This window comes from Apium graveolens, chromosome 3 (genome assembly GCF_009905375.1).
Source record: "Apium graveolens cultivar Ventura chromosome 3, ASM990537v1, whole genome shotgun sequence".
Taxonomy (NCBI): Eukaryota; Viridiplantae; Streptophyta; class Magnoliopsida; order Apiales; family Apiaceae; genus Apium; species Apium graveolens.
In genome coordinates, this window is record NC_133649.1 from 176,483,945 (window position 1) to 176,498,490 (window position 14,546).

The 14,546-nt window shown below is 33.3% G+C and overlaps 1 protein-coding gene across 3 annotated transcripts; it reads left to right on the forward strand.

Annotated features, from left to right (window-relative positions):
- Positions 1 to 2,577: 2,577 nt before the first annotated feature.
- Positions 2,578 to 12,408, forward strand: LOC141712949 (uncharacterized). 3 transcript variants are annotated; one of them, XM_074516081.1, is made up of 12 exons: positions 2,578 to 3,439; positions 4,085 to 4,498; positions 4,603 to 4,739; positions 6,125 to 6,238; positions 6,323 to 6,403; positions 6,922 to 7,089; positions 8,253 to 8,388; positions 9,697 to 9,860; positions 9,932 to 10,031; positions 10,193 to 10,264; positions 10,453 to 10,539; positions 10,829 to 12,408. In XM_074516081.1, the coding sequence occupies exons 2-12, from the start codon at positions 4,181 to 4,183 to the stop codon at positions 12,107 to 12,109; spliced, it is 2,658 nt and encodes an 885-aa protein (XP_074372182.1). In that variant the 5' UTR covers positions 2,578 to 3,439; positions 4,085 to 4,180; the 3' UTR covers positions 12,110 to 12,408. The 3 variants fall into 3 exon arrangements, with proteins under 3 accessions (XP_074372182.1, XP_074372184.1, XP_074372183.1); XM_074516083.1 differs by having other exon boundaries at positions 2,578 to 3,255; XM_074516082.1 differs by having other exon boundaries at positions 2,579 to 2,856.
- The last annotated feature ends 2,138 nt before the right edge of the window (positions 12,409 to 14,546 follow it).

The following is a 14,546-nucleotide window of genomic DNA, read 5'->3' on the forward strand; positions in this document are numbered from 1 at the left end:
TTATCACGTAACTGTACATACAGCTACACACTCTCGCCAACAGATATGTAATTCATCAGTAAATTGGTAGAATCGAAAGCTTGTTTGACCATCATCAAGGTATATGTATATATATTTAAGGCTTCACAGAATCATTCATCACATTTGAGTGATAACCCCTAATTATTTTATTCATCACTTCAAGTGGCTAATTTCTGCATCTTTTAACTTCAGCTTCAGTTCCATTTCTGCAGACTCCATCTTCTTCAATGCTTGGAGCTCACCAATTCTTGCCTGCAACACAGCTATCTTATATGTCAGTTCTTTATTATTCGACCATTTATCATCATCGTGCCATTTAAAGTAGCCACAATATTTCTCTTTCACCTTATAAAATGGACACCCAAAAAATCTTCTTCCTTTACTATATGCTTTTTGAGATGTCCAAATCAGACATTCATAACCACATTTGCAGATTTCTGATGTTGAAGATGCCCTCGAGTTGCTTGTGCTATCAACACCCGATTTTATCTCAAATTAGTTTTCTCAATTGTTATGTAATAATATATATGAACCCTAATCCCCAATTCATGTGCATTTTATATATAAGTCTGTATGTATTATGCAAGTAACAGTAAGAAAAATAATCATGTGCAAATCATGTGAGGCCAATATCACACGTATTAATAACTGAAAATCCACCTAATTTTTATTTTCTTTTTTAATTTGACAAGTCAGCAACGACTAACGTCTGTTAGTCAAAATTGAACGGATAGACAAATATCAAAAATATTTAAAAGTATAAGGATCATAAAATATTATTTTGTAGTCCAGGGACCTTAACCAAAAACAGTATAAAGTTAAAGGACGAAAGAATTGATTTTCCCTAATTATAAAGGTAAAATTGGAATTAAGAACTACAAAGATTAGCCGGTTAGTACATTCATAAAGACTGATTTGTGTACATATACAATATATAAAAAGAAACTTGATATTTTATATATTTTAGAATCTAAATTTTCAGGTCCTTACACTACATCTGATAGTATATCCTCTAACTTTATACTTCATATATATTTAATTAACGAAATTGTTGCTCCTCACGAACTCATTATCATAATCGACATATTTTGTACATATTTAGCAAAAATAATTGAGCGAAACTAATTCACATATCAAGCTATCTAGTAGGATGGAATGGATTTTCTGGTTAAATATATTGTGAGATATTTTTCCATACTTTCCACATCCATTTCTAATTATTTTTACACCCTTTAATCGACCAGAACAACATATACTTCATCCTGACCGGGTCCTTTTTTCTCGTGAGTACTTTATAAATAGGGGAAGCAATTTCGATGTATCAGTCAAAATCACTAGCCATTTTGACCATTTATCTTCTTCCTCATTTCTTGTTGAAAATTTGTTGGAGGAGTCAGTTGTCTTCGAAGATCGAGGAAACAATAGGATAATTATACTATTCGTAAAAAGTAATGTTATTATGATTATTATGATATCGCTTCCATTTATCGGAATATTCTGGTTCTTGGACACCATAGTATTACGGCCTTAAGTTGTGCCACTGCTATGGTGACAATAGATTCACTACTTCAGCACCATTATTGGACATTGCAGGTTGAACATTTATTTATGGTATATCGTTCCACATTGAGAAGGGGAATTATATTGATTGTTTAATAAAAACACAAGACTCTGCTAAGTGGTAACACGATGTTTAGAGTTTGACACATGCCTGGTGCTAGAAGGTCAGAAGGAGAAGTGTTATAAAATTCGAATGTTAGGCGTTTTCGGCTGAAGTTTAGAAAAAAACATCCTACTTGAGTTAATGAGTTGGCACTCCTATCTTTCAACCACACTGTACTATTCATAGTATAGTTGTGGCCGTGGGGGCACTTTGTATTTACAACCTCGAGATATAAAATTGAGAACTTTGTAATTTTTATTTCGTAAATTAAAGATTGTCTTCATATATTGAAAAGTGGCCGTAAGTGAGAGAAATGAAATATTTTGTTGCAGGTTTTAGTTTTTTAAAAAATCATCTCAGAAGGCCGTATTTGTTGAATTAAACTATTGTAACATTATGAATTTTATCATATTAGCGGCTAAAGTAATGATAGTTTTAAACAATATGATAAGATATAAATAAGCTAATTAAAACTTTGTTATATATATCTAGAATTATATATATATACACGTAATATATATAAAATTGTATTCATAAATATTAATTTAATATTTTCATGTTTATCTTTGCAGAACTAACATTTGTTAAACTAATTTAACAAAATGCAATTGCGGGTTTAATAAATTAAAGTTCACCCGGGTGCCTATTTATAATTATAAATTAAATATTAAATATTAAATATCTATAAATTAATCTATATTAATTAAACATATTAATATATCTAGAATAGCATAATATAAATTAAAAAATAATTAGTGTCCAACAAGTGATATGAGGACACATACAAATATACAATACAATACACCGACCTTAATGAGGAGAGGAACCCAAGCCAAGGCAGGCCCAAGGAAACAGCAGCAGGGAGGGATAACTAAACAGCTTTCATTCATTCAAACGAAACAAAACAAAACAAAACAAAACAAAACAAAACACAACACAACACAACACATTGAAGTTGAGAGACTGAGTTAAGCAAAAACACCCTTTGATTTTTCATCATCTATCTATCTATTTATATTTCTCCCCAGTCTCCTCTTTATCTATACTGTTTTCTGTAATCCTCTGCGCCCGCCACCTCTTTTATTTCTCTGTCTTCTTCACTTGAAAAAAATCCCAAAATCTCTATACCCCTTCTTATCCCCCTTTTTTCACACCTAATTTTTATGACCCAGGTTCATATTTCATTGCTTTATTCACTCTTTATTGCACTTTTGTTTCTTTCTTTTAATTTAAAATTGGGTGAATTTATTGTTTTTCATTATGATTAATGGTTCAGTGGTGGGAATTTAATATAATCCCTCTTTCTGCAACATCTGTTGGTGATTATCGTTTTGTTAATTAGTCTTCTTTTTGTGTCTAGGAAGCCTTAATCTAATCAAACAGACGCACATTGTGTAATTTTGTGTTAGTTGTTTTTTTTTAATCTTTTTATTGATTGTTTATTTCTCTATTTTGCTCAATTTTTTAATTGTTCTGGTGATGAAATTTTAAGCTTTTGATTATGTTTTTGTCCGAACGGTTCTTGATGTGACTGAGATATTCAAGTTTAGTACACTAGTGGTCTGTAACTGGTATGTTGTGCAATCCTAATTTAATTTAAATCTACCTTCTCTTCCTCATTTCTAAGCAAGTCGGGTCTTTTTTGTTGCATAAGCACATTTCTTTTGACTGTTTTCCTCGTAATATTTTTCAAGACAGGACAACTAGTGTGGCTTTGAAACGTTTTATGTTGTTTGTTGTAATATAATTTACAAGGTAATATTACCTCCATTTATATCTCTGTATGTAATTGATTTTTGTTACTGTTTATATATTTTTACTACTAATTAAGTAATTTATGATTTTGCTGAGATGGAAAGAAAGCGAGCAGCAAGTTGTACCGCTAGCGAGAAGCTAAATTTCTAAATTAGTTCTGGGAAGAATTTTGGATTAATTGATGCTAGATGTCCTGGCCTGGGAGTCTAGGAAGCATCGTATTTTCTCGATAGACCAGCACCAACCATTTACTTTTAAAATCATGATAATTTCTGAATAAGGATGTTTTTCAGATACAATATGCTTCTTCGAATGGTAGCTAAAACATTGCTTTTGCATTTTAAATGGCCTTCAAGAACTTTGATAGGCCTTCTGGCTAAAATTCTTTTTACTCGGGTATAACTAAATTCTGCATGGTCTAGAGAACTTGAAGAAATCATTCTTCAAAAACTATTTCTTGGATGTTGTGCCACCCACAACCCAATGAAAAAACACCTCGAGAAGGAACTTTAGCAAATTTAAAAGTCAAACTTGCTGAGAGTCTGATTCAACTAAGACTCTAAATTGTAGATGTTGAGCATTGTTCTTTATTCTATCCTTTTCTGTGTGCTAATTTTATGTTCCTTTTCTACGTAAATAATCCAGTGACATGGAGCAAAGTAATATGTTGACTGATCGATAGTGCGTCTTTAATTACCTTTTCGGTTGAGCACTGCTTGTAATTGGTTCAATTTGTTGAAAATGGCTGCTGATCAGTGGAAAAAACGTTTAGGCTCTGCGAGTGTTGTTGGTTTAACTTCTCGCCAGCAACACAGTGTGAAAAGGAAGAAGTTAGTATCTTCACAGTGTGATTCAAGCATCACGTCTACTATAATTCTTGAGTGGGATGACAGTAGGAAGAGTGTTGTGGCCAAGAAGGAGCAGGTTGGAATTGCACAAAGACATATATCACCTTATATTGATGCTATTCCCAGTTGCCACAATATTTTGGCTGACGTAGTCAATGTTCCTCAAGAAACCTTTGACTTGGAAAATTTAACTGATGTGCTTTCGTATGAGGTTAGTATTGTCTCGTGTTCTGTCTGCATTATGTTTGAATTCACAAGCAGTTCATATTGTTCAAAATTTTGCACATGTTAAAGTTTGATATATTTTTTCTATAGGTCTGGCAAACTCATCTATCGGAGAAGGAGAGGAACGTGCTCACTCAGTTTCTGCCCAAAGGAACCGAGGCTCAACACGTTGTTCAAGAATTGCTCGAGGGAGATAATTTTCACTTCGGGAATCCATTAATGAAATGGCAAGTATTGCACTTCTGCCTAAACCTGACTCATATTGTATATGCATTATTTATTCAGGACACTCCTTATAGAATGGTCCATTGCGTTTATATCGCATAATGGTATTGGGTAATATCACTTGATGCATGTTTCTTTACTAGTTTTTGGACTGATTGCAGTTATAAGGTCAGCCCACATACATAGTCACTTTCTAATAACTGCATGTTAATTGACAACAAAAAAAACTTAAAAGCCTAATGCATTTTGCTGGTCTAGTCTTTAGTTAAGCTTTCAGCTATCAGCTTGTACGTGTTTAGTTTTAGACATTTCAATGTTCGTCTTCCATTTTAGACACACAGACAGCACATATAGAGATTGTAAGTGGAATATGTGAGAAATTTAGCCTAAACATATATGTAGTTTATGCTGTCTGTTACTTGAAGTTTTATATCCATCTGGCTTGCATATTTTGGAAACAGGACATGTAAATGGTGAAGGTGCGAACGTAATATTTTTGAAATTTTTTTTACATGATTTTTTTTTCTTCTTGTGTGTGGTTTAATAGAAATTTTAGTCATATCATATAGTAAATCTCTTAATTGATCATATATACATGAAAACCAGCATACTAGGCTTAATGCCCTTGGTTGAGAAACTAATTTACCTGATGGTTAAATGAAACGGTACCAAAATGTGTAAAAATGCAAAATAATAAATATGTGGTGTGACAAGTAGGTGTAGCGCGATTACTAGGGTAGTAATGTTTAGTTGATTGATTATTTAGTGTGCATAATCTCATACCATATGGTTTTTATGATCATCATAGGATGAATGTATGGAAGTCTTGATAGAAACTTATAAATTACAATTTTTTTTTTGCCGAAATAAATTACAAATTTTAACTATAAGAAATATAGACTGATAAAGAAGTCAGAATGATAAAGAAAGAATAGACAAGATATAGTTAATTGTTTCGATTAAAAATGAAATAAAAATTATGATCTGGCAGAAGTTTTATAACTTACTATAATGGTAACTCTGGAAAATATGAAAATAAATGGGAAAAGGGACATACTTTTAAATCCCGCTTAAAATAGGCTCTGAGAAGGGTAGGATGTATGCAGCCTTGTCCCTACTCAAGAGAGTAATAGAATAGAGACTCTTTTCAAAATATGACCCCTGCAACTGAAGAGAGTAAGAGAATAGAGAGACTCTTTCCAAGACATGACCCCTGCATCTAGGATAAGGAATTAGACCAATGACCTGTAGGTCATAAGTTGGGCACCTGACAACTGGGCCAACTCGACTCCTCTTTATGAAGAGTGAAGAGAATTGATTCTTTCATATCTAATGGCAAAGTTTTGAAATTTGAGCTGATCATGTCTTTGCAATCTACAATTTGCAGGAGTGCCTCGCTTTGTTCTGGTGATCTTCATCCTGACGCTGTTCTTAAGAAGGAGCGTCTTCTAAAGGCCAACAAGAAAGCATATTATTCAGAGCTACAAAACTACCATTCTGAGTATGTAAACTGTAGCTTCTCCTCTTTTCTATTGTCTGCGATTGTATTTAAGCATTTTATAACGCATTTTACATTTTTTCACAGTATGATCAGGGATCTACAGTTTTTGAAAGCAAGATGGTCACAAACGGATCCTGAAAATGATATAGGGCAAAAGTTTTGGAGGTGAACGAACTCTATTACTTTGCGTTGAATTTGATGATTTATGTTATAGAAGAATATGCATGTGACTTACTACAATCTACATAAGTTATATCGCCTTAATCTAGATAAATAGAACATGAACATGAACAGCAAATTCTCTTATTCACAAGCGAAAATGATAGCTTTCAAGGATGACATAAAATGAATGTGTTTTGAATGCGAGATTCTGACGAAGTTCCCTCCCATTATGTTTTATGTTACAGAAATCCCCTTGGATGATATTAGGTTTAGCAAAACGAGAGTTTAGTTTTGTAGTCTGCATTTTAAAGACTTTATTGCCTTGAGCTGCTGAAGTGATTATGTCAATTTTATGATTCCACAATAACCAATATCTCTGGAGATCATGATTATTTGATTGGTTCTCTTATAACTTATAAGCAATTTTGTATTTTATCGAATCGACTTCTAAAGATTTTAATGATTCCCTTTGCATCTTTTTGGTACAGCTTCCATCTATTAAAACCAAAATTTACTTGCAGGTTCAGGAAGCATGTTGAGAAAACTTTGCCGACTCATGCAAATAAATCTACTGTTCATAATTCTGACGATAACCTCACATCTGAATCTTGTTCTTCAGCTGCGGATGACAAAGCATGTAGTAGTGATGAATTATACTTAAGGTCACTCCATGAGGAACCTCAGAAGCGGTAATTGTTGTCTGATTTCTCTTGTTGCTTCATGTTTGTTTTGCCTTGGGTATTGCATTTCTGATGTCAATATCATAAGTACACTAATTGTTAATTTATGTTTGAAGCGAATTATTGTTTGGGATTCACAAAATCATGTAGATGTGTAAAATTGTGCCCGTGACTTGCAGGTTTATATTCAGAACAGTCTTGTTTTTCTTCAAACCTATCTTTTGTGTCAATGACCCAACGTATGATGAATTATGGGGGCTGTTTGGAAACGGGCTTTAAGGGACTTATCTCTTATAAGCCCGTAAGAACTTACAGAGTGTTTGTTAACCCAACTTATATGTACAACTTATAACTTATAAGTTGATAAGTTGAAAGTTAGTAACGACATATTTTTTCCCAACTTATTTTGACTTTTTCGCTTTTTTATTAATTTTTATTTTAACATATACATTTTTTAATATTTTTCTAATTTAAAATATGAATTAAGATGAATGTATTTTATAATTATTTATTTTAATTCAATTTAGTAAAAATTTCACCGACTTATAAATAAATTTATCCAAACACTTATATATAACTTGTAAGTATTTATCTACTTGTCACTTATATAGCACTTATTCATTTTAAGTCATAAGTCGGTTATTTTAAATTTTAATGCTCTCCAAACGGGCACTAATCTTATTAGTAGTTGACAATGTTGCAGTTATTTTTACTTCAGATAAGAAGATGAAGGAAGGTTGAGTAATCTTCTACTTGTAAAGGAAAAAAGAATGTACCGAAGAACTTTTTGCCAAGTTTTTACTTTTTTTTTCCTCCTTTGGAGTTCTATCATTTTCTATTTTCAAAAACTTGGAAATATACTTCAGCTACATTTTGTGGAGTATTGCTTCTTTTTTACCATTGGATATTATTCCTTGACAATTTATAGTACTCTCTTGGTGTTAAAATAAATGGCATGCTTTGATATACTATTAAGTATTAAATTTTGAATTGATGTGACTCATTCAAATTATACATCATGTACAATTTTCATAGTTGAAGTCGTGAGTCTGACTTAAATTGACTAAAAATGTCAAGTTGGTCTTATTTTGGATGGGCAGAGTATGCCTGTAGCTGTTTTTTCTTGGTGTTATAAGGAGTTTACTTGTTTTCTATGTTGTTATCGTATGCAGTAAAGGTTTTATGGAGGATATTCATGATAAGACTTTGGATGGCCTCAAAATGGTAGCAAGAAAAAGGAAGGGAGAAAAAATACAGAAGCGTAATGTCCAGTCTGGTGATGGTGCGAAATATATGTCATACATCAAGGTTATTCGTTTGACATGCCCCAGTTTCTATGTTAGAAAAAAGTACTGAATATCTGAAAATCTTGCTGGTTCTAAGGCTTTATTGGATTTTGAACCTTGTTTCTTAGAAAATTAAACCTTAAAATATTATATAGTAAATTTTTTAAACCTTCTGACTGTTGTAAGACAATATTCTACCAGAACAAATAGAAAATAAAAAGAATTACTTCAAGTATTATGGTGTAAATTAAATACTAATCTAAATTCAAGCTTCTACTATTTTTTTAAGTTAAAAATTATACATCTCTAAGATAATGTTTTAATTTTAAAATCCCCTAATAATAAATAAAAAAGTACCATTTTTAAAAAATTAAGGCGATTATATAAATTATATTTGATGAAAACAATGTGATTGGTTAGACTTGTATTTCTCGAAAACGGAAACTGTAGTAATGTTAAGCTACTATATTGTTTTCTTTACAGTGTTCTAGCGAGATGTTATGAATAATAATTAGTATACATGATCGTATCTAATTTTATTTATTTTGAATTGAAATAATGTTGAATTAAGTATTTCCTTAATTACCAAGGAAAATTATTTAAGGTCTATAATATAATCTGTATATATATTATTTAAGAAAATGTTTGCTTTTAATATCTTATATTTATATTTTGATTAACGTGTAAAATTTGACTTGAAATAATCAACATTAGGACATTTTTAAGTTAATATTATTTTTTTAAGCGTTGAGCGGATGTTTGGAGTTGTTTAATTAGAGATTCTAAATTATATCTATACAAAAACGTTTCGAGGTTTTATTTTCAAAGAAGTAAACTTAAAGGTTCTAAACTTAGATTGGATCAAACTTTAGGGTTTAAAGTTCATTTATGCTTTCTTTGACCCACCTGTAGACTGGAGAGTAAAGGTCAACGGAGTAAGCTTTGTCCTTTACCAATAATAGTAATATGCAACACTGTTGTGAAAGAGACTTTAATGGATTTTATGATGGTTTAAACTCCTATATGCCGATGATTGGATAAAAATCTAGAATCTGTGATCAAAACCTTTTGAAGAATTAAAATATGTTCATGCATATTTTTTATTTTTGTCCTAATCTTTCCAGTTTTTAGATTGTAGTTCTGTTTCAAAATATGATTAGACTATGCCCTATCAGCAACCACGTCCCCCATGTAAACAGTTCCCAGTGAGTAACTTTTTCATGCCTTCATGGAGGTTACCTATAGGTTCCATTGAGTAGGAAGATGATAGGTTGGTTCATTAGTCATGTTATCAGCAAAGTCAAGTCTGATCTGTTCTCATCATGTTCAGGTTAGCAAGGACCAACACCAACGTGTTAAGAATAGTATGAAGCATTCTAGTAATAGCATTCAGTCCAAGTCACTTAATCATGTTTTAGGTGACATTGATACTTACTATGTGCAACCATACAAAGTGTTTGAGGAGGAAGAGCGCCATAAGTTGCATGTGCACTGGTAAGGATTTTGTTAAGTAAATCTATCTTTATAAATTACTAGTTGGTTGGAAGTTTAATATGTTATTACAGGTCAAAGTTGGCAAATGTAGATGTTGCTGCAGCTTTCTCAAACTGGAGGAGGCGGCAGATAGAAAAGCAGCAATTGATGCATGCGTTAGGGAAAGAAATGGTATACTAACTAGACTATTTTGCAGCCCCCAGTTTTAGGTCTCTATTTCGTGTTACAATTATGCAGGGCCAACCTTTTGAATACATGATTATTTCTGTTACACGTAGAGATCTGCTCTTACCGTATTTCATTGATTTCATTCATGAAAATCTGTTGATCAGGCCGATGCAAAACAGAGCAATATTAACATGTTAGATGATCATGTTGGTGATGAAGAATCAGATTCAACAGAGGTTTGTTACTTGTATTCCTTTGTCCTGATTGAAAATGTACATTTACCGTGCTGTGAAAAAATACAATGTACTCTCAAATATCTAGGAGACTCATTTCCAGCAACGCTTACACCCTTCCCCAGCCCTACTTAACAATCTTCAATATATTATGCTGACTAGCAAGTTGACTCTATTCTACTTTCGTCCAGGATGACGGGAGCGAGATATCTAATAGATTGCTTGAGGATCAAATGAACAATGCAACTACAAATCGTGAACAATCTACTGCGTTGGAGGTTTGTTTCTATTCTAGACTGTGGTTAATATTTGATTGAGGATTGATAAACAAACATTTGAAGTACCATTATCAGTGGTGGTGTTATTATGGAGTTGGCTGGGTTTAGGACCTTGAGCTTAGAGATATCAAATTAAAATAATAAAAGGTTGTTAATGATATGTGATACCTCTTTAAAAAAATTATTATACATCTTGGTAAAATGCTAAGAGAAGAGAGCTGGATTCTAGTTAATTGTATTTTAATTAATGACATGTCATCTCGTTTGCTTCAATGTTTTTTATGGTCAGGATGGAGAACATCAAAGTCCTTGCGTATTTCAGCAGCAAACTCATAATGCAGCTGCTATCAACAGGCCTGACATGCATGGTGGAAGTGAATGTGCTTCCATTTTCACGCAGAATCATGTGCAACATAATACTGTACTCGGTGGTAACTTGGTGTTCAATACAATGGATTTGGGTTCAGATGGAAATCACACATTGCCCAGAGCTGATGCTTTACTTCGTAACGTATCAAATTTTACAGAAAATTTGAGCCAAGTGGATGTTTCTCCAAGTCAGGAAAGTCCTCTATCTGTTGCTTGTGATGTTTGGCCAGCAGTTAGCATGCCAAATGTTTACTATAACACTACTCATGTAAGTCGTGATCCCGCATCTGCCAATGAATTGTCGCATGGGTATTCACAAGTTATGGAAGAGCATCCTACTCAGCTGATACATTTGAAACCTGACATGCGGAAGGTTGATCCTGGGAAAGATTTGATGAGTAGACAAGCAGATGAGATGTTTTTCGGTTCTTACTCTAATCAATTGCAAAACGAGCAATTCCAATCATTCTTTGAGGGGCCAGGCAGTGCGCAGTATCATCACGAGCAGAAACCTGCAGCGTTAAATTTTCAACCACTAACAAATGTGATGATTGAAAATAGTCATCCTGTGGGACATTTCAAAGAGCAGCTGCATCCAGTGACATTTAATCAGAGGTTGAAGGATCCTTTCATGCATCAGACTGTACAAGAGAATATGTGTTTAGATGGCCTTAGGCATGCACTTACGAGGCAAGATCGCTTCTCAACCCCTCTTGCCTCCTCGACCCTCAATATGCAGAGTTGGGGTGCAAATACCGTACAACTTTCAGGACTATCCCAATCTCATCCGAGTGGTGATGAATTGTTGCGTCAGAATTGGACTCCTGTTGAGAGCCAAGGCCATGGTGGTTGGTCTGGTCTAGAAGGCAGTCTTTGCCAAACCCAGAGCTCTGTTAATGGAGGTATCGGAGATCAGAGCCTGTTTAGTGTTCTATCTCATTGTGACAACTTGAATCCTACTGCTGGTCCTTATACTTCTTTCACCCCTCAACAACGATTTAATCAACCTCTGAATTACAGTGTTGGGGTTCCTACAAGTAATCCATTACCACAGATGGTTAATCAACGTAGCTACTTGAATGTGCAAGACACTACTAATGGCCTAAAGGCCAACAATATGGGATGGACGAGCTTACCACATCAGAATACTGCTTTGCTTGATTCTGCAGGTAAGCCGTACTTGAGGTACTGGAATCACTGAGGATGATGCTCCGGTCTAATAAAATAATTTTCCAGTATGTGGAAAATGGGAGAAGAATGGATAAGCAAGATAGACGCCTCCAATCTTAAAAAAGTTTTGATGATGAGAAAGGGCTTTATGTGAAAGCTGTTATACAAAGAAGTTGAGATAGGATTACATACATAAAAACACAAGAGCCAATCTGAAACCATGTATATAGAGGTTCTTTGTGGATTTTGGTTCCATAGTTGAGACGAATTTACTTTTTGTTGGGGATCTTTCTCAATGTTTCTTCTTCTTCTAAGAGATGTTTCATTACTTTTTTGCTTTGTCAGGTATCTTTAGCAGAGGCCTATTGCCGCTGAATATTTATGCTACAGTTTTTAATTTATCTTATCAAAAGGGAAAGTGTGTCGATGATATACGTAGCACCAAAAATTTTCGGTTGAAGATCAAGGAGAGTTGTATGGCATAGATGATAATGGATCATGTTGTTGCAGTCGGAGATTATGAAATATTAATCTAATGAGCCCATCGGGAACAACCCAAAAGCATTGGGAACACACTAAAAGCAGTTGCGGATAAAAAATTTATAAATGGTCACTTATTTATAATCAATAAATTCACTCATATACAATCTTTTTATTGAGTCTAATGTTACATAATACACTTATCGAATCACAAATTAACAGAATGACATTCAAAATAGGAAAGTTATCTATTGTAAAATTAACAAAATGACATTGAAGATAGAAAAGTTATCTATTGTAAAAAAAAAGTTATCTGAACAAATTTCACATTTTTTTTGACAAAAAAATAGTTTTCATTAATTTGAACATAATACAGCTGAGACAAACCTTCAACTGTTGATAAAATCAAGTTGGAAAACAAATAATATACTATAAAAAATTAGATGATTTGTTTCCTAATCGATTAACACGCAGATTTTAAAAATTCTTAAGGGTAAAAACGAAATCAAATACATTCCAATTGATCTAATCTACACCAACATACCTGAAAACAACAACATTACAATTGAGTATATCACACAAAAACCATTGCTAGACCAGTATTCAAAAACACCAATCACATAAACTGAGAATAGTGAGTCGGCACCATAGCTGTCTACATGCCGGATATCAACGCCGAAGGCACCCCAACTATCTACATGCCGAACTGTTATTCCCATGAACTAACAATGAGATTTACAGAAGGGGGTTGAATGTAAATCTAAAAACTTTTTCAAGTTTTGAGCAGTTTCTAGTCTATGTGTTTTGATGAGCAAGTGTGTGTGAATTGCTTTGAGCTAATGCAGACAAATATATATTCAATCACAAATGTAAAGAACACAACAGACTTAAAAACTTTTCTGGTGGATTTGTTGTTCCACCAGAGATGTGTTATTTCAGAAAATCTGTGATTCAAAGAATTAAATCACAGCTGCTTCCTAGTACAAACTAAATGATTTTCTCTCTGGATTTTTCTAAACAGCTCTGGAAAATTCACACCTAATTACTAGCTACTACTTGGTTTATATATATTACCAAGTTTACAAGTGAAGACAAAACTGTAAAATACAATTAAAAGACTCTTCACATATTTCTTCTTCATTTCTCTATCCAATGCAATTTAGGTTTAGCTGTGAATCTTTGAATACTTCTTTATTTGCACCAGAATGGAAATGCTGCATTTTCTTGATTCCTCTTAGAGGCTGCCACATTCCAGTTTGTCTCTGTCAACCCATGTGCCTCTGTTAGCTTATGAATTGTCACTATCAACTGCTATTGAACTAAGCATCCGTTGAAGCTTTCATCCGTTGATGCTTTATCCGTTGAAGCTTTATCCGTTGATGCATTAGCAGTTGAACCTTTATCCGTTGAAGCACTTATCCGTTGATGGATATTATCCGTTGAAACTTTAGAGACATCTGTTGAAGCTTTGTTTCTTATCCGTTGAAGGTCTTTAATATCAGTTGATACTTTTTCACTTATACAAAATTACAAGGCATGAAATATTTATAATTAGCCCTCCTATTTGCATATCCACTAGTAGTCAACATGACTGATAATTTCCCACAACATCTAAGAAGTACAACTTAAATACAGAGACTGAAATGTGCTACAATACTAAACTTATTTCTAAGTAAAGCTACTCCTTCAACGGATAACCAAAATGGTCTTATCCGTTGAGGCTACAAACACTAGATTTCTACTTAAGTGTTTTGTTTAACTTATCATCAAACTAATACACATATTCCTAACAATCTCCCCCTATTTATGTCTACTAGAACTGTAGGCATAAATTTGGGTTCAACTTGATGATAACAAAACACTTAATAAACATATGAACTGTAATAAAGCAGAAATTCAAAAGTGCTGCAAAAATGTGTATACTGAGATGGAATTGAAGAATTACATTGTTTCCAAGGGTGCTCCTTTAGCCTGAGCAGATTAATTTC